General features: G+C 44.1%; 1 protein-coding gene across 1 annotated transcript in view; it reads right to left on the reverse strand.

Moving 5' to 3' along the window:
• The window catches only part of Dtnbp1 (dystrobrevin binding protein 1), an 80,018-nt gene extending 59,065 nt beyond the window's left edge, over positions 1–20,953 (reverse strand). Inside the window, exons 1-5 of the mRNA NM_025772.4 lie at positions 20,774–20,953; positions 12,542–12,595; positions 10,876–10,926; positions 4,892–4,952; positions 1,598–1,730 (exon numbers count right to left, since the gene is read on the reverse strand). Coding sequence (NP_080048.2) covers positions 1,598–1,730; positions 4,892–4,952; positions 10,876–10,926; positions 12,542–12,595; positions 20,774–20,829 — 355 coding nt within the window. The 5' untranslated portion in view covers positions 20,830–20,953. The remainder of the gene's footprint in view (positions 1–1,597; positions 1,731–4,891; positions 4,953–10,875; positions 10,927–12,541; positions 12,596–20,773) is intronic.
• Between the last annotated feature and the right edge of the window lie 4,661 nt (positions 20,954–25,614).

A 25,614-nucleotide genomic window follows, 5' to 3' on the forward strand; every position in this document is an offset into this window, starting at 1 on the left:
AGAGGAGGGGACAGTGAAAGGTGAGAAGGAAAGGTGCTCTGCTCCCCACGGGACTGCATGAAGAGTTATCTTCTGTGCATGCAGTTCCCATTCCCCGCATCCATCCAAACTTAAGCTAAGGGAGAAAAGAGTGTTGAATAAAAGTTAAAGGGAGCCACCATCTTGGACTAGGCATCTTCACCAGTCACTCGAGCTGACATCCCACCGCACTGAAGTGAAACTGAGTGGTAGCCTGGCTCTTAGCATGGTGACAGCCCCTCAGCCTTAAGCTTACCCACACCCAACGGTCCCTTCCACCTTTGTGTCACACACACACACATGTCCCTTGTGAAAGGAAATATGCTACACTTTCCTGTCTCTCTCTCCAGAGAAAGAAGGAAGGACAGAACGACAGTCGTAAGGATAGATATAAGCATAGTACGAGATATGGAAATAACATAATGAAACCTATCGCTTTGTTTGCTAGACCTAGTAAGGCAATTCAAGGACCTGCCTCCCTGTCCCTGCCTGGCAAAATAATTTTGAAATGACTAATACATTTTAATTTTTGTTTGTATTTCCTTACTTTCTTTTTTGTCTGTAAAAGCACTAGTAAACTAATAGTGTTCTATTTTAGAATTAAAATAAATTACAATTTAGAATTTAAAAAGTAAAGCCATTTTGTGATCTTTACGTTGTTCTAATTTTGTCCTTTGAGAGCAGTGACCCACAATATTACCTTCATGTGTACATGCATCAAACACAACAGATAATTCTCTGAATATAAACCCATCCAAATGAAAAATGAAGAAAACAAACTTCCACAAACTTCAAATGCAGCAGAACTCATCTGACCTCATGTCTATCGCCTGAAGGGTAAAAACATACTGTAAGACATGAATTTCTGAAAGCCTAAATTCTAAAAGCAATGTTTGGAGGACATCCTCTGGCCAGGATAGTTACTGTAAGTCCAATTCATTCATTCATTCATTCATTCATTCATTCATTCATTCATTCATTCATTCAACTTACACTTTTAAACAAAAGACCTAATGACAGTCTTGAGTTATTTTAAAAAAAGATCAACAAAGGCTGGCAAGCTGATTCAGCCAGCAAAATGCTTGTAGCTTAAGCAAGAAGATCGGCCTGAGTTGGATCCCCAGTACATACATAAAGTGCCAAGCAAAATATCTTGCTTCTAATCATGGCACTAAGGAGCCAGAAACAGGCAGATCCCTGGGGCCCATTGGCTGGCCTCACCAGTGAGTATCATGGCAAAATGAGAGATACTGTTTCAAAGTCATAATGAAACATCCCAAGAGCTCTGGAGGAACAACACCCCCACCCCCACCCCACTTGACTCCCCTCCATATGCAGAAGCACCTGTATGCATACAAACATTTGGGCAGACATAGGCAAATAGGTAACACACACAAAGCAACAAAACTAAAATTATTTCCTTAGCTTACTGTAGGCAGAAAGCATTAGTGGTAAATTTTAGAAATGAATACATTTCTATATAACAATAAGAATGCACTATTATTTTCAAAGCAATAGCTGAGAATTGATGAATTCTTGGAGGGCTTTGAAACTGCTCTCACACACAGGCCACACTTACCCAGGCTTGCCATCAGAGACTCCAAGTCCTGCAGGAGAGCGGGCAGCTGCTGCAGCTGCCCCTGCAGCTCGTTCAGGCTGGTCCTCTTCTTCTCCCAGTGGGCAGACAGCATGACCACCTCGCTGTCCACCAGCTGCAACACAGACCAGCGGGGCTCAGGAAAACCACATCTCAAGCACACAGTCAGTCAACGAGCCGAGGCCCGGCCAGTTTGTCTTTAGCAACCCTCCATGGTCTACAGATGGCAGTGACACTGAAGACAGTGCCACTTGTGTTGCTGGTTTTTCTTAGAAGAGGAAGGAACTCAGTATTTGTACAGCAGACCTCAAACTGCTCTTGTATCAGACATCTAACCCAAAGACTCCAAGGTCAGAAATAAGCTGACATCTTCTACGTATGTTCTACTATTAAGGAAACTATTCATTGGAAAATTCATACCTAGGAAAAATAAGACAAAAAGCAAACAACAACAAAAAAGTAACAAAAAGCAAATACACAGAAACAAATAAAAAAGTGATTTACTGGTAATTACTTGCTAACTTGAGAAGAAGTTAAAATATTTTGTCTGGTACACAGCATAATCTTTTTTAAGGCATTATAGATCATACCATGGTTCATTAGATAACTTGAAAAGTCTAAAATAACTAAGGTTTAGACAAAAACTACTTCTTACCAAAAATCAAAGCACAGCATATTTAAATATTAAGGCTTAAAAATGGTTTATTAATTCTAACTTTACACAAAACTAAAAATTACATTCTTTATATAGGACATAAAGTTTTTAGGTAGAAAGAATATAGCAGAGTACACTAAAGTATTTTAATTTAAGAAAATGTGAGGGTGAACAACTGTCAAACCATCACAGATGATTATACAATGGTACAACACACTAAGCATCTGCTACAAGCCCGACTCTGGGTTAAGCAATTTAGATATATTATCTTACAAAAACTACATCTTCTATGTTCCTCAAAGGCTTGCAAGCTAACAGTGTATGCAGAGTAGCTGGGAGACAGTGGAACATTTCATAGGTGAGGCTAAGCGTGAGAAAGCTAAACCACCACGGGCATGTCTTTGAAAGGATGGGGATTCCAGGCTCCTCCTCTGGGTGACAGACTCCTGGGTTACAGTGAGATGAACATAGTTCTTCCACCAAATGCTCCCAACATGGCACACTGTCTAACCAACAGCAAAAGGACCAGTCATAAAGCAAAATGATAGCCAAGCAAACCCTTTCTCCTTAATAAGCTGATTAGCTCAAGTATTTTGTCAGAGCAATGAAACTAATTAACATAGCATAAAACTCTACAGTTCATTCAGTCTATCTGAACAAGCTTGCTTGTTAAGCAAAGTTAAGTGGTGTCTGACACATTTTATGGATTAAAAAAAAGACAGAGACCAGGCTGTTTGTGTAAGACCAAAACAAATTAGTGCACCAAAGATGATAATCAGAAATTGTAACCTCCCCTCCTGTCACAGGAAATGCACCCTGAGCAGAGAAGTGAAGTCTCACTCAGCTCACTTAACAAATCAAACTGCTAAATAAAACCATTACTCTTAAGAGTTCAATCTAAAGACTAGAAACTGTTTCGCAATAATAGGAATTAAAAGGAAAACACTAGAAGTCTAGCTTCGGAAAACTACCATGGATGCCTAATCCTTAAGTAACTTTTAACTATTTGTCTGTAGACTGTGGAGGAGGGAGGGGGAAACCACAACTGCTTAGACAAAGCTTATAAACAATCCAATTACCACCGACCATAGCTGTGTGCTTTCATAGACACTGCTCTGAACCCTACAAGTATATAAGAATATGCTCTGGGAACTAGAAAGGTGGCTCAGCAGTTAAGAGCACTGGCTGATAGTCTACAGAGCCTGGTTTGATTCCCAGCACCCACATGGTAGCTCACAAATGAACTCCAGTTTCAGGGAAACCAATGCCCTCTTCTGGCCTCCATAGCACTAGACACATATGGAGTGCACACACATACAAGCAGGCAAAACACCCACACACATAAACGAATAATAATCTTTTAAAGAATATACTGTAGAAATAATTGTAGAGTAATTTCTTGACAACACTGAACAGCCCATCTCCTTGCCTGAGATTGGTGCTGTCTGATAAAAAGCTATTATTTTATCAGGGACAGACCTGACATGAACACAAGTTTAAGCAATACTGAAAAAGACACTCATTTACCCATTTGTAAGCTTCAAGGTCACATTACTGAGAGGGTTTTTGTTTGGTTTGTTTTTATGTTTCTGAGATAATAATTCTGTATAGACCAGGAGAACCTGGAACTCTCTTTGTAGCCAAGACTGAGCTCAAGATGAGAGCAATCCTCCTGCTTCAGCCTGTCAAATGCTGGGATTGCAAGTGTTCATCTTCACACCTGACTTAAGTTTTCACTCTTGAAGTTTATGTTTCAGGACAGCCTCAGGGGTCATCTTTGCTTCTGGTGACTCCGACTTTGAATAGATTGGGTTTTGTAAGGAGAGTCTAATTAATCTGTGAAAATCTTAAGGACCTTGGAGTAAACTCCAATCCATGAGGGATTTCTTGAGTATTCTGAGTTCGGCCTGGTCTACAAAGTGAGTTCCAGGGCAGCCATGGCTATACAGAGAAATCCTGTCTCGAAAAACCATTAAAAAAAAAAAAAGATACATCTGATGTTCATTTCTTAATGCAGGGGTTCTGTGTGTGTACAGGAAACACACTCAGAACCCTGCACTATGAAGATAAAACACAGTAGCAAATGCAGGAAGGAAACCAGTTTTACCAACTGTTCTGAGGACTATCAGGTTTCCCTATTCCTTCCTCACCCACTTTAACCATTCACCAGGAAATATAGGCCACTTCAAAGGTCAAAGGGCACATGTAAGCATCTCAGAGTCAGTGCACCATGGACAAAGCCCCCAGCTTCTGGCTCTAACCTCCTGCTTTGTTAATAACCACGCTGACTTCATTTCCTCATTTTTGCCATTCCCTGAAATTTTACAGGCTTAGTGCAAAGAGCTCACAATACACACATGCACAAACATGGGTTTTGTAACTGAAAACTCGTTCACCGCTCTCCTGTCAGCCTCTGCACACCCACATTTACACTACATGATGGGTAATGATTCTTCACTTGTACATAGGACCCCGCCCGAGCTCAGTACTGGAGGTGGGTCCAGCTTCTTCTTTCAATATTGCAAATCAGAGAAACCAAGCAACCCTTTTACTCTGGCTGGACCTGGCATTTAGGGCTGCAAAGAGGGACTCTACCAAAGAGTAAGGTCAGCACACTCTACCTCGCCAGCGTCTGCACACTCCTTGGCTCTTCTGTGAAGTGCAGCCCACGCATCCTCATACCTAAAAATGCAAAGAATAATTTAAAACGTAAACAGACATCGAAAGGGCACACAGTTAGTGGAGTTTGTAATATACTGTGGATGCAGAAATTAACCACAAAAATGCCATGTCACACGAGCAGAGACTTGAGGAACAGAATAGCAGAGACCCTAGTCACACAAATAGTTGAATTTCTTTTTTTTTTTAAATAGAAAAGAGAAAAACAATTTTTTCTTTTTTGGAGAAAAGTCTCAATGTTTAAAACTATCTGGCACCGTACTTGTTATACAGACTAATCTCCCCAAATGCCCAGCAATTCTCCTGCCTCTGCCTCCCAAGTGCTGGAGTCACAGGTGTGGAAGTCACCATCCCAAGCTTATAAAAACTTGAAAATTACTGTCTGTCAGTCTTTGCCTGCACCACGTGTGTGCCTGGTGCCAAGAAGGCCAGAGAAGGATGTTGGTCCCTCTGGGACTGGAGTTAGAGACACCTGTGAACTGCCACGTGGGTGCTGAAAATTCAACTTGGGTCCTCTGAAAGAACAAGTGCTTTTAAGCACTGAGCCAACTCTCAGACTCAGAAAAACTTTTCTTTACAGCAGAAATAAAATTAGTGACTTTATAGAAGAAATCAAAATAGATACAGTCTAGGTAATGAATAAATACAACAGAAGTAACTGTCAAGAAAACCTCCTAATTGGTATGAAACTGAAAAGAACCATAGTCTCAAAATCTCTCTACAGAATGCTCACTACCCTGGAGGCAAAAGAAACCATGCAGGTGCTTTAACAAGTCACAAGACCCACATCGCTGCCTCCTACCACAAACTGTGAGCACACACTTGCTTTGATCTCTTTTGTGGAAAGGTACTAGGAAAGAGGACATGGTCTCCAATCATCAAGGTCACGAAGCTCACTGCCAATTACAGACTAAAGAAAAAGGAGGCAGCAAACTGACGCAATATGCTCTGTCCTAGAGACAGAAGGAAGGCATCAGTAAGTGACAACGTCCGGATAAATCTGTTTGCAGTAACACAACATTAATTTTCCGGTTTGATCATCATGCTCCAATTATACAAAATGCAAACACTGGGAAGAATTTCTTGCTCTAATTTTGTCATGTTTTCATAAAGCTGAAATCATCTCAAAATAAAATTTCCAATTTTAATTATTACTATTGTTATTACTGTGTGTGAGTATGCATCATGGGAGAGCATGCCGTGGCACATGTGTGGAGGTCCAAGGTCAACTCTGTGGGACAGGTTTCCTTCCACTTTTACATGGGCTCTGGGAACCAGACTCAGGTTGCTGGGCTTATCCAGCAAGTACCTGATCAGCCATCTAGCCCTAAAAATGAAAAGGTTTAAGACACAATTTCTAAACACAATATTATCTATATGGCTGCTGAGAGAGAACTTGATTTTCCATTCTATCTAAAATTCTATCAAACTTATCTGCCCTTGCCAGCTGCAGTACTCAGGAGAGCAAGCCCTGGTGGAAGGGTCAAGGTGAGCCAGCCCAGGGAGCAGAGCGCAAGCTCAGGAGAGCTGGCCCCACCATGTGTGAGGTGCTATGGGTGGGAAGGGGTGATGCCCTTCTCCCTCCTGCCTCAACACCTGTGGCGGGTAGTCGGGAGAGCTGGCTCCAAGGGCATGGGAGCAGGTGAGCTAGCCCTGCCCCCTCACTGGCTGTACCACTTGGGGTTGGGGGGCTGCATCTCACCTGGGCAACACAGCAGAGCTGGCCCTGATGGTGGAGGTACCAGGGATCCAGCGCTGAGGGTGTGAGCAGAAGAGCTGACCCTCCCTCCTGCTGCTGCTGGGGTAGGTAGAGCTGTGCTGCAGAGCTCACCCTGGTGGTGTGGATAAAGGAAGGCCATCCTGATGACCGGCTCAGCCACCTCCCCTGGCCAGATCCAGGGCTTTGTGTTGGCCCACTTCAAAATCTGTGTCATCTGTGAATGGCTGGGACACTCGAAAAGGGCCAGTCCTGCTGATCCAAAGCTGCAGGATCTCCATGACACAGGACAACAACAGGAACTGAGAGGAGTCCCAGTGAGGATCCAATACTGATGGTGTCACCTCTAACCAGTCCAAGGACTCAATGCAATAAACATTAGCAAGTGAAGGTGTATGGACAGACGGACATACTGAGAGACACACTGTGATGTAGTGCAGCTTCCACAATGAGGTGTTTTGTCTCCTTTTTTGTTTTGTTTGTTTTTATTTTGGGGGGAAGGTTGCAAGGGTAAAGGCAGGTATGAGGAGACTGGATGGGGAGATGAGAAAGACTGGTGTGTATAATGTGAAACCCACAAAGAAGCTATAGAGTTAGAAAAAGTCATCTGAACAAACATACATATTTTGTGAATTCATTGTAGCTGTCTTCAAAGTCCCAGAGACACTGCCCTGTTGAATTTTGATAGGGAAGCCAATCTGATAATCCCATCAACTGTTACCAGTATCCACATGTAATGAAAAGCATTGTACAACATTACATAATTAATACAGCCCTACTGTCACCGCCAACTAACAAAAGGCTTGATGTTCTTTTCCTCTGGTGCATCTAACTGTAAGTATCAATTAGAATCAGCAAGTGTTTATTGAATGCCAGGCACCGTGAGGTACCAGAGTTGCCGAGATGAATTATGCTCTTCCACCTCTGCCGTGTCAGTAGTGAACACAGGGAACTTAAACTTACTCAACGTCTGCAGTGTCTGCCGTGTAAAGAATGAGCACACTGATTTCAGATCCAAGGCTTCACGGCAGGCTGACCATCACTTTCTCACCAGCAGAAAAGAGCCAATTAAACACTGCTTAGCATTTAAACTCCTGATCCCGACCCCCTCATTTCCTTTCTACTAGCATTCACAGGCTTCTCTCCTTATGTTCTGTACCACCCTCTCACACCAACGAAGTCTGTCACTTTTCTGCTGATTTGTCATTCCCTAAGGAATGACACAGATTAACTGATGTCTTACTTTCTCTTCTTGCTGCTACGATAATACATCTGACAACATCAACTTTGAGGGCAAAAGGTTTATTTCGTTCATAATTCCAGGTTCCAGCGCACTACTTTGGGGAAATGGAGACTGTAGGAGCTTGAAGCAGAGAGTCACACTGCATCCACAGTCCAGCGCCAACAGCAGCCACACAGGAGGTACTCAGCCCTTCACGCTCACAGAGCCTAAGATTCCCAGTCAGGTTCTCCACAGTGAGTGTGCCTTCCCACACCGATTCACATAATCAAGACAAGGTCCCCACAGACGTGCCCACGGGCAAACCTAATTTAGACAGTCCATTCTTGAGACTTCTTTTCCAGGTGACTCTGGACCACTACACCTGACCATTTTCTTTTTTCTTTTTGGTTTTTCGAGACAGGGTTTCTCTGTGTAGCCCTGGCTGTCCTGGAACTCTGTAGACCAGGCTGGCCTCAAACTCAGAAATCTGCCTGCCTCTGCCTCCCGAGTGCTGGGATTAAAGGAGTGAGTCACCATGCCCAGCTACCATTTTTTCTACAAGGAGGCTATTATGTTATTGGGCAAGGCTGGAGAAAGGTAGACAGTCTACTACAATGACTATGAAGACATACTACTTAGCCTTTCATGGGTCTTAACTGTCAGTTACAACATTCAAAAACTCATTCCTGAGAGGATCCACGGCCAGGGAATGGTGCCACTCTCAATGGGCATGTCTTTAATCAATTAGTATAATCAAGACGATGCCCTCACAGATGTGCCCACAGATGTGCCAACCTAATCAAGACGACCTGTGAAAGCAAATGCTCACGCAGCCCTGAAACGCAGCTCCACTTTTAGTGCAGGGTAACTTTACAGCTTTACAAGGAAAGACCCTGGCTAGACACTCAATCAAATTTTTTGCTTTCACATTTCTTTAAGTCAATGATAGAAAAAAAAAATGAAAGGAAAAATATTCTCATAATGCAGTAATTCATTCAAATAATTACTGGACATATTCTCTATGTACCATGGCAGACCTAGTGGAAGAGTCCATAAGCAGATTAACATATAAGCAACTTCTGTGCTGGACAAGAAAAACTGCCTTATAAAGCTGTACTAGGGATCTGAAAGGCTGATTCTTAAAAACCTGTAATACACTAGGGGGAGAGGTGAGTCACACGGTGGCCACCTGTAATGTCTGTGTTGTTCGAATGGCATCAGGCAGGTCCCTGAAGTTCATTAGCCAATCAGTCTAGCCTACCTGGCAGGTTCCAGGCCAGGGACACCCTGTCTCAAAAAACAAAACAAAGCAAAACAAAAGGGCGGGCACCTGAGGGCCCTGACCTTCAAGAGCACGCACACACACAAAGTTCTTACTGAGAGGACAAAGAGGACAGATGAGAGACCAGGCAGCGCCAGGAGTCCACCTCCCTACCTCCACCCACTTGCACTGACACAAGGTGTACCCTGAAACCTGTCTGGCAGCTTGCTAACTGAGGGGAAGGTCTGGATGGAAACCCAGCTCAATTCGGTCTATCTGGTTTTATTAATGGAACAGCTGCCCATACCCAGGGGCCCCAGGGCCCGCTGCCATGGCCATGACACTTGTTCCTTGAAGCAGCTTATGCAGAGGGAGGACAGGTAATAAGGAACTTGTCTGGCAGTTATCAGAGATTTGGTTACTAGTTACTGTGTCTGAGCAGGGAGACACAGAGGAAGCCATACTGCAAGTCCTTCACAGTCACATCAGAGACGTTAAGCACATTTAAAAGGCCAGCATCTGATTTCCCATAATTTCTTTCCCCTTTCATTATTTTTTTTCATTATTTATTTTTTTTAAATTGTCAGAGTAAAATATTCAAGAGCAACCACATATATGATGACCTTGCTGTGGTTGAAACAGGTCGTGTGCAAACAGGCTGGGTACATAGCTCAGTGTTAGCCTGCCTAGCATAAGAACCTAGATGCAGTTTGAGGCCAGCCTCTTCTACAGAGTTCAGAGCTATGCAGAGGGACCCTTCCTCTGGGAAAAAAGAGATGTGACCTCACATAGGCCCTTGCCACATTGGTACAGTATACCTCTCTAGATGGAGATGCTAACATACATGAAGTGGTTTCGATTGCTGGTTTCATCTGTACTACTTTAATGATGATAACAACACTGAGCATCTTTTTCATGTTCTTATCAGCCAGCTGTGCATCTTCACTCAGAGATGTCTATTCCAATCTTCTGTTTCTTCGCTGGGCCACATTTTTATTGCTGAGTTATAGATGTTCTTTGCATACTATAGATGCTAGTCCTTCATTAATCAAACAATATACAATATTTTCTTTTCCTGTGGGTTTTTGTTTAGCTTTCTTGATGGTGTTTTTTGTGAACAACAATAACAAGAAAAATGCTTAATTTTCATTATATTTACCCATTTTCCCCTCTTGTTGCTTAAGCTTTTGTTTCATGTCTAAACAAAGCTATTATCTTATTATTACCATGTCAATAGAAATGGTTTGAGAAATAAGTGGTATAAAATTAAGATCATAGAGTACGTTCCTAAACAAAGCCACAAAGTCCTGGGCTTGATTTCCAGTACTAATAAATCAGACCTGGTGGCACATGCCTGTAATCCCAATACTCAGGAGGCGGAGGCAGGGGGATCAGGAAGTTCAAAGTGGTCATCTGCTACACAGAACACAACCCTACCCTGGGCTTTAAAACCCTGTCTTTAAAACAAACAAACAAACAAACAAAAAACAAACTGTTCTCTAATTTAGAGTCATCACAAGTAAAAACAATAGTGGTTACCTATCCAACCTCTGATGGCCTTTGTACTGAGCAGTGAATAAGAAGCCTCCAAGGAAAACAGCCAACAGTTGTTGCCAGATAATGCCAGTCATGACATTAGCATCATATTTAGGCATTTTAACTGTACAAGTGTAAAGTATTTCAACAAACATTAAAAGCACAACTCTTCTCTGAAGGAAAATATTACCTGCTAAGTAATTCTAGTCCAGCAGAGTACTTCGGTAAGCGTGGAGCAGTCCTGCCAAGAGAAACGTTCATTAGAGCTGCTGCAGAGCCACAGCTTTAAAGATCTGTTACACACAGGAATTCTGGCACTGCCAATTATTATGTAAATAATTTGAAAGCCACTAATGAGGAGCTGGAGCAGTGGCTCAGCAGTTAAGAGAACTGAACTGACTGCTCTTCCAGAGGGCCTGGGTTCAATTCCCAGCAACCACAAGGTGGCTCAACTATCTTGTAATGGGGTCCAATGCCCTCTTCTGGTGTCTGAAGACAGCGACAGTGTACTCGCATACATTAAATAAAGAAATATTTTTTTAAAAGAGAGAGAGCGAGACCGTCTGTTCTTCCAGAGGACCTGGGTTCAACTTCTAGCATCCACACGACTGCTCACAACCATTTGTAACTCCAGTCCCAGGGACCCAACACTCTCTGCTAGCCTCTATAGAAGACACTCTTGTGAGCAAAACACCTATATGCATAATTTTAAAAAAAGATTAAAGCCACTAATGAAGAGGCTCAAGCTGTTCTTGCAGAGGACTCGTTCAGTGCTCAGGACCACAGCAAGCAGCCCACAACTGCCTGTAATACTAATTCTAAGGGACCTGGCAGCCTCCTCTGGCCTCTGTGGGCACCTACACGCGAGTAGCGCACATAAAGTTACGCCAGCAGGCATGCAAATAACGACAGGTATGCAGAATTTTAGCAGAACCATAGAACCTGGCATGAATCCAAAGTGCTGGCCCCTAGACTGTGAAGTAGCCTTGTGTCAGTGATTGTTATCCGAGAGTTTATGGGGTTGCTCCTTTGAAGGATTCTTAGAGCCTTTGACATGCCTAGCAAATCAGGAAGTCTCCTATGACTGAGAGTTGGTTTAGGTGATGGTTCCTTCAAGACAACCCCTAGATCAGATAAGAGATCTTGACTTGACTTGCTAAAAGTTCTTTTTATGCAACAATACAAGGCACTTCTGGGCAGCTGCCAATGTTCAGTCTTTGAGAGGATGACCCTCCCTCTGCTGCTCAAGAAACCTAAACTCATGCTGCAGTGCCTCGCTTTCCCAAGCAACCCAGAATACCAACGTACAATTCACTTAAACTTTTGGGAAAGTATACTACTTCAGAAGTGACGTACCACAACATAACAATATTATTTTGTCAGGCAGATTGTCTCTTGCATATAATACATCTCTTTATATGTTAGATAAAGAATATAAATATGCTGGATCACAGCTCATTCTTTACAGCTGAAATTGAACTGGGTCATACACTTTCCACAATTCTAGTGTTTGCCTATAAAACCAGTAATCCATCTACAGGGATTCCCTTGTGGAGCTGTTTCAGTATTAACTTGCTTTTCAGAAGTCCAGGGTTTGTGTTCTGATCTTAACACACTAATTATGAGCAGCAGTAACTACGGACTGTCAGGATTACAGTTCAGCTTTTCAATCACTTCACAAGTTTACTATGTAATTTCCATGTGTTACAATATTTAGAAAGAATCAATATTTTTTGTGTGGTCAGATGAACTGTGTGTTTTACAGACCCAAAGTCTATAAAACAAATTTCTTACAGTCTTAACCGAACGTCATATACAATCCAAGTCACGCAACTAACGCTCGTGGCGTGGCTCACCTGGGTTTGCCTTTCACTTTTGCTTCTCTTGACTTATCACTTAAAGTCTTCAGCCTAGAAAGAAAGAAATATAAAATATACTTTTAACAAGCCAAGAGATTTTCAACCCTGTAGGCGTTTTAGCCCATGTCCTACCCCCAAAATTACAACGTTCGAAAGAATCAGCAATCTGTTGCTACAGAAATAATTTGTACATTTTCTAGCCACGCTTAATTACGTAAGTCCTAGCTGTCCCGGAAGCAATAAAAGTGTTCGCAGGTAAAAGCCAAGTTCTACCATGCTCACTCCAATCTCAGAAAGGCATTAAGTTGTGACAATTTACAGTTCCACTCAAGTAGCATTATGTTTACAGTTGAGTTCAGAAGATACTGCTAAGGCAGTCTGCACAGCATCTATCTATGTTGGTATCTCAAATATAGTTCTAGAGTTTTAATTTCTTAAATTTGAGTTTTCTGTCTAACCCATAAAAGACCCCCCCCCAAAAAACCCCAACTGATTTGGGATAAAAGGTAAAGAGAGATTATTACAGAGAATGGAAATAAAATGCTGTAAGATTCAGTAAGAGCATCCCCATGCGGCTCCTTAACAACCATCTGTCTCAAAAATTGGTCTCTAACTAAATGTAATAGGTGGAACTTATGTGATCTGGATTTGGGTAAATCAGCTGTAAAAAGGCATTTCTAAAAAGCAAGGGAATCTGATTATGGACTAAGTAACTGATAACATCAATGAATCAGTGCTAATTTGGTTAGTCCTGACTGTGGCAGCACATTTACGTAACATCCAAGCTAGTGGATGCATCGCCGCGCGAGAGGGACAGCACATCTGTAGGACTGACTGTGACAGAAAGAGAAGCCAACCCCTGCAGACTGAATTTTTTTTTCTAACAATAGAAAGTCTTTAAATAATCTTTTCTCATCATACATTCTAAAGACCTACCAATGTACCAAACTTTAGAATAAAATCCAAGGGGACAAGAAAAAGTTTAGCAAAGAAAAAGATGAGGGCTTACAACTGTTGGCATTCCTTCTAAGCTTCGCCCAACAGTTGCCAGGCTGTGACCAAGTAGACCAGGCTTGATATAAAAGGGGCTGTTTGGCTCCACCTTACTCTCTTACTTTCTCTGCCTTTTTCTCTCTCTAACTCTTTTCTCCTTCTCTCCCCTTCCGCCTCCCGGCTTCTCTCTCCACATGTTCCTGGCTGGCCTCTCCTCTTCTTCTTCCTCCTGGCTAGCCTCTCCTCCTCTTCCTCCTCCTCCTCTTTCTTCTTCCCCCCCTCACCTCTCTCTCTCTCCTCCCTTCTTAACTGTGCTTCCAATGTGCTAACTAAACTTATGTGGCTGGTACCTGGGGGATGGGGGGGGGGAGCATGAGCCTGCAGAGGCACCCCTCCTACCTCACTCACTATACCTGGCTCTACAAAATGTATCCTGACTCTTCTTTTTATAAAACACAACAACTACTATCAATTTATTTATTTATTTATTTATTTATTTCTCTCTCTGTCTCTCTTTCTTTTTTTACATTCGTTTTTATTTGTCTGTTTTTCAAAGACACGCTCTCACTGTGTATGTCTCCCTGGCTCTCCTGGAACTTACTAGACCAGACTGGCCTCAAACTTACAAAGATCCACATACCTCTGCTGCCTGAGTGCTAGGATTAAAGGCATGCACCACCATACCTGGCTCTAATAGTCTTATTTTTAGATAAGAAATACAAAATTGAATATATATATATATATATTATTCCTCTTAAGGAAAAAAAAGACAAGCAGTTCCTTTCTAAGAACACTCTTGAGACTGGGAAGAGCTCAGGAAGTAGTCCAGCATCTTCACACGGAGCAACTTACATTTCTATAAAAATTCTGAGCTATAAACCAACACAGTCTACGTCATAGTCCCCAGTGTCACAGACACTGGGAAGAAAACACTTAGTCAGGTGAACTCCCAAGTTTCTTTGAATATAAAATACTAGTATTTTATCCAACCATACAGCTTTGCCAACAATTAAGTAAAAATTCTAATATGATCTGGGGGCAATCTGAGAAAATACAGGCCTAACTCAAATGGAAAGTATGATTATTACTTGATAAAAACAAAAGCTTATCACTAACAAGAAAGCTGAAAAGTAGGACTGAGACAGCTTACTTTGCAGAACTCCATCAGGACAACCTTGAGGACCTGAGTTCAGATCCCCAGAATCCTGTAAAAGCCAGGGCAGCATCTGCAATGCCTGCACTCAGGAGCAGGGGCAGGCAGCTCTCCGGAGCTCAGAGGCTAACCAGCCTGGTGGAGCTGATGGGCCCCAGGCTCAAGCACAGACCCTGTCTCAAAAACCAAAGCAAGGTAGAAAGTGATTTAGAAAAACAAACAACCCAGCATGGCCTCTAGTCTCCATAAGCACTCATATGCACTCACACGAACACGGACTCACTAACCACACACACAGTGAAAAGCTATGCATATTACTGAGCCAGGGTGAAAAACCATAGAGCCCCCCAGTGTGTCAGTTCCTATGGATGGGTTTCCCACCCTGTTCTCAGTCTTCTCTCCAAACCACACGCTCTCAGGACGGTGTGCAAGAATACTAACACAGGGACTTTCCTACTAAATAAATTAACGCATACTTTCCAGTTCGAAGCACCAAACCTCATATTTGTTATAAGTGCTCAGTAAATATATTTTTAAAGGCTCCAGACATGTTAGTTTGACACCAGCACATTTATCTCTTCAAGTTCTAAAGACACTAGAAAGCAGGGTTCTTACTGTGAAATGGAAGTAATTTCAAAAACTGTTGTAAAAAGAGGAAGAGACTTGTGTGGAGCACTACAGTGAACTACAGTGACAATCAGATCTGCGAGCTGGCTCGGGTGCACAGGCCTGCATGGACAGCATTTCACTCGTGAGCCCATCAACTCCTACCTTGTCTACAGTAGCAGAGGGGATGATGGTTGCTTTGAAAAGCCGCAAACCCGGAAAGTTAGCATCTTTGGTCATAAGATGCAATTATTTAACCACATTCACCTTCTGTCATTCCACCTTTAAATTCCACAAATCAAAATCAAATCTGTTATACTTTTACATCTCTCTCTTATTCTGTGTGTGGCACAAAGAGAGAGAGAGACAGAGACAGAGAGACAGAGTCAGACACATGCACACACACACACAGGGGTGACTCTCAAAGAAAAACCATCACACTTAAAAGTGTATATGACCCTTTAAGCTCTGTAGTCTGAGAAATTCACACCAAAGTGAAGTGGCTCATACTCAGAAAAGGAAATATAGGTTCAAACTGCCTTTGCCCTAACGTACCCCAAACACACTGCTTCCGTTCTGACCCGTCTCCTGAGGGTATCTTCAGTTTCTAATAGCTTCTTGCATGTCCAGATCATGAAATCACTGTCAACTGGCCCCGCCCCCTCAAGTCTTTTCATATTCCTTTATGTTGGTACCCACCATCCTGCATGTAGAAAGGAAACTAACCTTCACAATGTCTACACCCTTCATCTCACTGCTAACAGCTCAACCACCGCCCGCCATTGCCCGTCCTCTTCTAAGTCTGCCAGACTCACCAGCTCCTCCCGGCCCACACTTACCAGTGTAACTTCTGTTCCCCATCCCTAACAGCAAACACAGAAATGCATGGAGGCCTATCCCTCATTCTGTCAGCACAGCAGCTATGACAGTCTAGATAGTCTATCCACTGCCACTAGGATGGAAGATGCCCTGACTTCCTAGCTTGTCTGTGCTGTAGGGCCAAAATAGGGCCTAACACAAAGCAAGCACAGGACATATTTAATAGATTAAACAAAGCATGAGAAACTATTTCTAGGTCCTGAACTTCCTTTCCAGCTATTCCTCCTATAAGAGTTTCCACTTCTCCAATGCCCTCACTGAAACCTATCAGTCCATCCTTATTCTCAAAGAGCACTGTAGAAGCCTTCATGGGTTTACCCACATCATGTACTTGTGCTGACACCAGCACATCACTGGTGTCTTTTAACAGTCAGCTTTTCGTGACCCGCCCCCCCCCCCCCCCCCAGGGCAGAGACTGCGTCTGTAACTCTGATAGCTGAGATTCATCTGCATTTCTTCATATACATGTCTTCATATATACTCTGCAAACCGGAGCAAATGTTCTCTCATACATTTTTAAAGCGCCTATGACATAAAAAGGGCATGTTGCACATATATGCATGCGCATACACATTCACACATAAAACAAACGAATCTAAAAAATAAAAATTAAACTGGAATGCAAAAGAGGAAGGCACCTGGTACTAACTATTGTCTCTACATATACGGTACATGCCCCTGCACACACATACACACACACTTCACTTACACATACTACTTAAATAGAGGGAGGGAAGGAGGGTGGTGGATCAGCTGCAGGAGTAACTCAGTTTCAGACTGCCTGCCTACCACAGGTCCTGGGTTCCATTCTCAGAACCTGGGAAATAAGGAGTTGAAATCCTAGAAAAGTCAACATCGCAAGCAAAGCTTTGCCTACAGACCACACTAAATTAAATTTTTAGATACTTTTCGAGCAACTTAAACCTATGGAAGAGAAGAAAAGAACAAAGATATTGAACAGGAGGAGAATGGGGGCAGTGGTGCCCTTGGAAGCATGACAAACAGCAAGCAGGAGCATCTACTATATAAGCCATAAACCTCCAGGGAATCTGTGGTCCAGTTCCTCAGAGGGCTTTATATCCTAATACCTATGCGTTTGTTCATAACTGCTCAAAAGTTAAAAAGAAAAACAAAACCATCGAAATATGTACTTTCAGTGGTTTCCCACAGAGGCAATCCAGTCTCTCAAAAAAAGAACGGAGGGACAGAGAGATGGCTCAGCTGTGAAAGCACTGAGACTGCTCTTCCAGAGGTCCTGAGTTCAGTTCCCAGAAACCACAAGGTGGCTCACAACCATATGTAATGGGATAGATGCCCTCTTCTGGTGTGTCTGAAGACAGCTATAGTTAACTTATATACATAAAATGAATAAATAAATCCCTAAAATAGCTCCTCAGAACCAAGTCAAATGAAAACAGAACTCAGGAAAAAGAACTCTACATGAGACCCAGTACCAAGGCTTTTGGGTCCCCCTGCTTAGAGGGAAAGAACATACTATAATCACAACACTATGTTTGTGCTGGAACCACAGATAAAAGTTTAAGAGGAAAGGCCACAAGGGGTGCGGGACGGTGCTTGTCAGTGAAGCACTCGACTGGCATGTGTGAGGCACTGGATTCTATTCCTGGCACTGAAAAAAAAAGAATAGAGTCTAGAAACCTAAGGACAACCTAGAGTCCTCCGACGATCTATATATAACCTCTATCTAGTCTGTAACAATTATCACTGTACATTGCATTTCCCATTACATTGAATGGAATGTAGATATGGTGGCCTCTTGTAGCTTCCTCCCCTTGGGGAGACATTTTCCTGTCCCTAGGGTCCCAATGACAAACCAAGACAGAATACTCAAAGTTCTCTCTGGGGAACCATTGAGTTTATTGAGCTTCCTTACAGAGCACAGGTGAAGTGTTACTATAGGGGTGTGGGTACGTCTCCCCAACATCTGGAAAGCCTTTACCCTGGAGGGATTCGGCCTCCCATGTGGTGACAGGGGTGGAGCGCTCTCTGGAGGCTGAGCACAACTACATCTGCACAAAACACAGCAGGCGGGGCAGGGAGCGGCTGGATACTCAGGTGAGGTCCTACAGTCAGCCGGGCCAGCTGGCATCAGGCTTCCGCACTTGGGAAGCGGCTGAATTCCACAAGATGACAGTTTCCTGAGAGTCACGGAGGACATCGGATGGACATGGTTTACTCACTGAGGTGTCCTTCTCTTAGGAGAACAGTAAAGCAGCCCGATTTCGGGGAAGGGGATAGAGAAATGTCTCAGCAGTTAAGAAGACCTGTTCTTCCAAAGATTCGAGTTTGGTTCCCAGCAACCACATGGCAGCTCACAACTGTCTGTCACTCCAGTACCAGGGGATCCCATGTCCTCATCTCTCCTCTGCGGGCACCTGCACATACATAATATACATACACAGAGACACACATACACATGGATAAGAGAAATTAAAAAGGGAATTTGCCTGGAGTTAAGGCTCCTGCAACATAAAATTTTCAGAAACGGAAATGAGCATAAAATCTGAGAGACACGGCTCCTGCTAGCTCTTAGGAGCAAGGCGACTCACATCAAACTCAGAGCAAATTGAGCGAGGACACTTGCTCTACCTACCAAGGGTCCTGCAGGGACACCAGGATCACTCTGATGGCCTTGGGAGGTGACTGCCATGGCTCAACTGAACCCCTCAGTTTACAACAGAAACAGGTACTCAACTTCTGTGCTTGGTTTCTTAGCCAAGGCCAAAGTGGTCAAGTATGTAAAACAGACTAGATAAGCCCTCAGGCAGGAACATGGGAGGGCTAGAAAGATGAATTCTGTTGTGGTTGTTTTGTTGTTCCCTCAATAAAGAATGTGAAGGAAACCGAGGTCCTCAGCAGTTGGAGCAAGGCCCTTTCACTGGCAGACACACACAGCTTGAAGTCTGTTACATTCCCTTCAGGGGAATAGATGCTGGTGCAGTCTGCTGACCTGTCTGTCAGCTAAGTATCCTACAGAGAACAACATTTTCTCAGGATTTTGTCTAACTGAGCTGGCCCCAGGCTATGACATCGATTTCCAAGGGGTCCTAACCGAAGCTCCTCAGCTTCTGTCCCTAACTAAACTCTGAACCTTTGGGGGCTGTACAATCCAGAATCCACGCTCCTAAACTAACATCAAGCCCAGGGGTGACTTCTGAGACATACATGTGATCTACACTCTTAGCAACTACCAAAAGGGACTGCAGAGACACCCAAAAATTCCTTGAAGGAGTAACAGAAGAGTATTCAAGTGGGTGTTAGTCAAGGCCACTCTCGTGCTACAAGCAAGTTATTACAACAATACACCAAAGTTTTTAAAGTTTACACTTAAAACCAGAAGTTACTCTTCCTAAACCTGTATTTAAAAAAAAAAAAGCAACCATGAAAAAACCTCATCACTGAATAATTCCTTAGGCGCCCATAATCGATATTGACAAGACCACAAAACTAAAATCATCAATAATGCTTTATATACATTGGACACCTTCAAGTATCTGACAGCTTGTTACTATTCAACAGGCAAATGGTATAAAGCAGTTTTTTTGTTCCACGAGATGGGAGATCGGCTGTCATTTTTCCCATTAATTATTAAAGTATAGCATTATGACAAAGGTGCCCTCACATCAGGAACATTCGCCAAACATATGACAGACCAGCAGGGGGGGATGGTGGTGGATGCCTGAAATCACGTTGCATTGGGGCAGCTGAATCAGGGAGTATTCCCACCAGTTCAAGTCTGATCTAGGGTAAAGTATCTGTGAGGCGCTGTCTCAAAACAAAAGCCTGAACAAACCAGAGGGATGGCAGATTCTTTACAACGTGACTTTTTGTAAAGCAATAAAAGGAATTATAAACGAAAAGCCATACAAACAGTGCTTCCTGCCTATTTAACACAGCCACTAATAGTCCCATTAAACTGCGAGCGAGATAAGCACCATCACTATCTTACAGTACAGTAAGCAGAGACAAGAGACCCGGTAACTCGCAGTCAGGTTAAGAGGTAAAATCCTACAATAGTGCTTTAGGCAGCCTGGTACCCACTCAAGTTCCCCGACTTTGTAGCACATCGGAATCCCGTGACATTCCAGCTTAACCCAAGCTCAGAGAGGGCGAGAGCCAGGAGATTGCGAAAGGTTCCCGGGGGCGTCCAAAGTTTAGGCAACTCCGGGTGTGAACAGCTCCGCTCCAGTTCTGTCCCTCTGGGCCCAGCTCCTCCGTCACGGTGTTAAACCAGGGTAAAGGCAGAGAAGGCCGGAGAAGGGGTGGTCAAGGATCGGGCCGAATGGCCCGGTGTCCCCGCTGAAAGAGGAGGGGAAGGCGGGGGCCCGTGAGTCCTGCCCCGGGGTAGGCCGGCGGGCTTCCAGAGCAGAGGACACAGCCTCTCACGTGACCATCCTGCCCCGTCAAGCAGAGCTGCCCCGCGACAGGGCAGGAGGGCATCCCTCCCGCTGCGACCAAAGTGACTCGGTGCCGCCGCCGGGACACCGGGAAGTTCGTTGTCTCCGCGCGCCGACCGGACGGCAGCCCCGCGCCCACGCGCGTGGGGGAGCCCTTTCGGCCGCCCACCGCGTACTCACCCGGAGGTGAAATCCTGCTGTACGCTCAGCAGCCGCTCGCGCAGGGTCTCCAGCATCGCGTCCCCTCCCTCAGGCCTCGCGCCACCGCGCCCTCGGACGCCGTCGGGCGTCCCCTCGCCCCGCGCGTCGGCTCTCGCTTCACCGCGCCGCCGCCGCCGCAGCCTCCCCGGCCGCCGCGCCTTCCGCGTCCCCGCCCCCCTCCGCGCGCCCGGCCGGCGCAGCCGCAGTGCGGCGCTCAGGGGAGGCTCGCGCGGCGCCGAGGGGCGGGGCCTTCGCGAGCGCGCTCGCCCGCTCTGCAGACAGGGCGGGAAGCCGGCCTTCTCCAAGGTTATGACTGCTTCTTGGAAGGATGATTTCAGGCCCCTGCATCCTTTAGTTGAAGGGTTGGTTGGCTTTCGAAGGTCGGAAGAGCGCTGCGGGAATCTCCTGGGTGGCTGCGCCTCCCTATAACAACACTGCTTTGGTACTCCGTATTGGGGTTTGTCGGTGATGATCACCTGTCTCCAAACCCTTACTTTGCCCACTCTAGATCTTTGACTGACCCCGTCAAATTTCTGTGCCCTTCATCTCTCCATGTTGCCAAAGCCATGTTTCCCCTCCTCTGCCCCCTTGTGGGGGTGGAACTCGGTTTCTTGCATACCAAGGCTCTCCCACTGAGCCAACCCTCTTTATTCTGTGCGTCAATCTTTTCTCAACCTTTCAGTTATCCTCAGAGCAGTTGCTCACCTTTTTTCTTCCTTTCATCCCTTCTGTCCCAAAACTACGTGCACAGACTCCTCCTCCTCTCTATGCACTTTCCCTGGGCTAGTCTAGCCGTCATCTATTGTAGGGTACTCCTCTGTTTTTGCTTGCCCCCTTCCTTTCCTCTCAGTTGTTTCACCGCGTTGTCCCCGGGACATCTCAAGCATCCTTTGTGGCATACTAGACAAGCACTCTGGCAGTGGGTGACATCCCCAGCCCTTCCACGTGGAAAAGGGGATTAAAACACTCCGAGCCTTTTCTACTCAGGAAAGACGACTACTGAGCTAGGAAGTTGGATATTTAGTCATGCTTTTTTTTTTCCTTGAGTGCAGACTTCCAAAATGAGGATTCATTTTGCTTTAAGACTGGCTACCAGGGTGACACCCTCTTTTTTAAATGACAAGATGGTCAAGGTTATAAGAGGTTCAGTATCAGGAGCTCAGCTTCTCTATCAATATTAGTCATGTGTTTCATTAGCTGTATCAAAATAGAATCGAGGAGTTAGCTTCCTGCTAGGGTTTGCACGTAAATTGTTTCTACAGATTTATATGCTTGAACTCTCTTGTGTGAGAAATATGGACCCTCACTTCATAATAAGAGCCCCGTAGACTTGGAGTAGTGTAAGTGTGGCAATTCATTTTTGCCACTTGGCAAAGCCAGGCACCAGCCCAGAATGGCAGGCCCGCTGAGCATCGAGAACAGCTTTTGCAACCCCAAAGCAGGGCCCTTTTCCCCTTTAGTCTTTGTTTGAATAACCAGGAGGATCCAGTCTTGTGCATCATCTGGGTTCCATCTTTCTCCCCTAAGTTTTTCATCTCCTTTGCTGCTTATATTTGTCTATTTTCAACAAAGACTGTGACTGTGTTCATCTCTGCACTTCACATTCCGTTTATTTTAAAGTTGACCAGCCATGTGACCTTAGCACATCTGCAGGTCCTTAGGCAAGCTGTGCTGTTAGTAATTTTCTACTCTAACCTCTTTTGTTGAGTTGAGAGGGTAACAACAGGCATATAGTGTTTTCTGTTCATTTCTAAATGAGCATCAAAGCACTTTTCAAATTTAACCATTATATTATTATTATTATTATTATTATTATTATTATTAATTTCTTACAGGTGCCAGCTTAGAGAGCTGATTTGGGAAGTTGTAGAATCTCTAGGAGATTGTGTCATTTTGGGGAGGCACTCTTGCCTTATAGCTCTGGCCCATTTCTTGTCTCTCCTGGCTTCCTGGTGGCATGAGGTGTTTCAGCTGCACACTCCTGCTATGGACTCTTGTGTCTTCTCTCTCCTGGTGGACTGTACCCTTTTAAACCGTGAGCCCAAATAAATCTTTCTTCCCTTACATTGCTTCTGCTCAAGTATCGAGTCCCGTGATGAGAAAGAAATGGCTAGCACATCAATTTGTCCCCCCTTTTATCTCATTTCTGAGTCAGTTCATTTAAGAATGGGCCGTGCTGCCGGTTTGAGTGCTTTTCTATGCAGAATAGTACCTGCTGCAAAGTGAGTGACCACACGTAACATAATAGCCAACAAATTCGGGAAACACAGATAAGATACTAGGAGCTATTAAATCTATTTTTATTTAATTCAATTGAATTAGTCTACAATAAGTTATGGATTTACTGAGGTAATTCTAAGTAAGGAATTTTAGCATAACATCAAAACATACAAAAAATAGTTTCAAGTTATTGAGAAAAAAACCACAGCTTCACAAACTCAGGCCAATTATATCTATGTTGACTGCCACTGTTTATTTGCATTTTGGGTTTGTATTTCACGGTGTTTAATGGGCTCCCTTAGCCAGGTTTAATACATGTGAAAACATTTAAAGTGAAAATTTATATTTTAAAAAGTTTTTTCCAAATATTTATTTATTATTAGACATAAGTATATCGTAGCTGTCTTCAGACGCACCAGGAGAGGGCACCCGATCTCATTACAGATACTTGTGAGCCATGTGGTTGCTGCGATTTGAACTCAGGACCTTCAGAAGAGCAGTCAGTGCTCTTACCCACTGAGCCATCTCAGCCCCAAAATGAAGTTTTAAAAAAATGAAATTAGACGGTTTGGCAAGATGGCTCAGTGGAGTGGATAGAGGCACACTTTCTACCAATCCTAATTCTCCAGGAGTCACGTGGCAGCAAAAGACTCCCAAATGTTGTCCTCGAACACCCACGCACACATGCACACGCACGCACAATAAATAAATACATGTTTTGAAATGTAATTAGAGAGAAACTGACCACCATTGCACACAAGGGTTCGATGAGGATGAGCAAAGGCATGGAACAGAAGCATGTGACGTGATGTGTTGAGAACGTGAATAGTAATCACCAGAAAGAAGATGCAATGGCAAATGAAAAAGCTCTAAGTACAGTTAAAGTGGAGGCAGCATGAACACTGGAGGCTCTTGGCCTAGGGTTGATGCCGGGATTGTCTGAGAGTTGATTTAAGAGTTCATTACCTCATTGCAGGGAGAGCACTGGTGGTGAGACATTGTGCTATGAATCACAGCTGCTGAGAAGTCCCCTATGGCAGCATTCCCGAAACCAACATCAGCATCCCTTGGCGATTTGTTAGACATGCAACCTCTTAGGGTCCCACCCAAACCCACTAAGTCAGAAGATGAGTAATAATAAATGCCTGCATGGTTCCTCTCTGTGCCCCTGCGAGAAGCACTTTTTGACATTCACAGTGGGGAAAAAAAAAAAAAAGAAAGAAAGAAACCCTGTTGCAACAGACTTTCACTGCAGACAAAGTGATCCATGAGGGTTTAGTGGGAGTGGATTACCACTAAAGAGCAAACCCAGAAGATTCAGCACCACATCATTGTCGGAGGTCTCTCTCTTTCTCTCTCTCTCTCTCTCTCTCTCTCTCTCTCTCTCTCTCTCTCTCTCTCTCTCTCTCTCTCTTCCTCCCTCCCTCTCTCTCTCTCTTTTGGTTTTTCAAGACAGGGTTTCTCTGTGTAGCCCTGGCTGTCCTGGAACTCACTCTGTAGACCAGGCTGGCCTCGAACTCAGAAATCCGCCTGCCTCTGCCTCCTGAGTGCTGGGATTAAAGGCGTGCGCCACCACGCCGGGCATCGGAGGTCTCTTAATGAGAGGCAGCATGATCATTTTAATGCCATGACCTAACTTAGATTTATAAATGTATAAATATTTGGGTGCCGCTGAGTTTGAAGATGCCGGAACCATCCACGTAAAAGAGGCCCATGTTTCTAAGAAGCGATGAGTAGCTCTGATCCTACTGAAGACAAAGCTGGCAAGGTGACTTTGATAAAGAAAGCAGAGGCAGGGCATACCCTAGGGAGGCAGAAAAGGAAAGTCTGCCCCACGGGGCAAAGGCCAAGCTGCAGCTGGGTAACGTGAGAGAAAGGAGTTGGAAAGGGGAAGCGAGGTCTCAGATGACAGTCAGCAGACCCAGAAGGCTGCCTGGAGCAGCTTCCTGTACTACAAAGTTGGAAGCGCTAAACAGGCACTAGCTGGGAAGAGTAGCAGAAGACATCTCACATCCTTCTATATGCACATCAAATATCATCCCATGATGAGAGAAGCTAATCAGACACGCGGCCTTGTTGTTTTGCTTAGATGAAAAGGAAAAAAGATGCTGTATCATGCGTTAGGGGAAGAAACCACTGTTTGTGTTAATGTGTGTTTGAATCTACATTATCTGCAAAATATTCACAAATAACCAAGTGACTCCATTCATCAAAATATATGGGCCTGCATGATTAATGGAGACCACTTCCTCTGATCTTACAAACAAATCATTTTCCCTTCTAAGAAGTAGACCACAGAAATGACATCTTCTGATCTACTGTAGTGTAGAAATGTCTTCACATGGGAGAACTTAATAATAGGCCAGAAACACGTGTATAAGGTTTAGGCCAGGGGCTGGAGAAAGGGCTCAGTGGTTATGAGCTCTTGCTACTTCTGCAGAGGACCCCTGCTCATTTCCAATACTGGCAGAACAGATAACAAACTTCTGCATCTCTTGAGTTCCAAGGGAACGCCAGTTGCAGTGCCCTCTTCTGGCCTCTTCTAGGAATACATGATGCACATACAAACATTCGCCAGTTGCAGCGCCCTCTTCTGGCCT

This window comes from Mus musculus, chromosome 13 (assembly GCF_000001635.26).
Source record: "Mus musculus strain C57BL/6J chromosome 13, GRCm38.p6 C57BL/6J".
Lineage (NCBI taxonomy): Eukaryota > Metazoa > Chordata > Mammalia > Rodentia > Muridae > Mus > Mus musculus.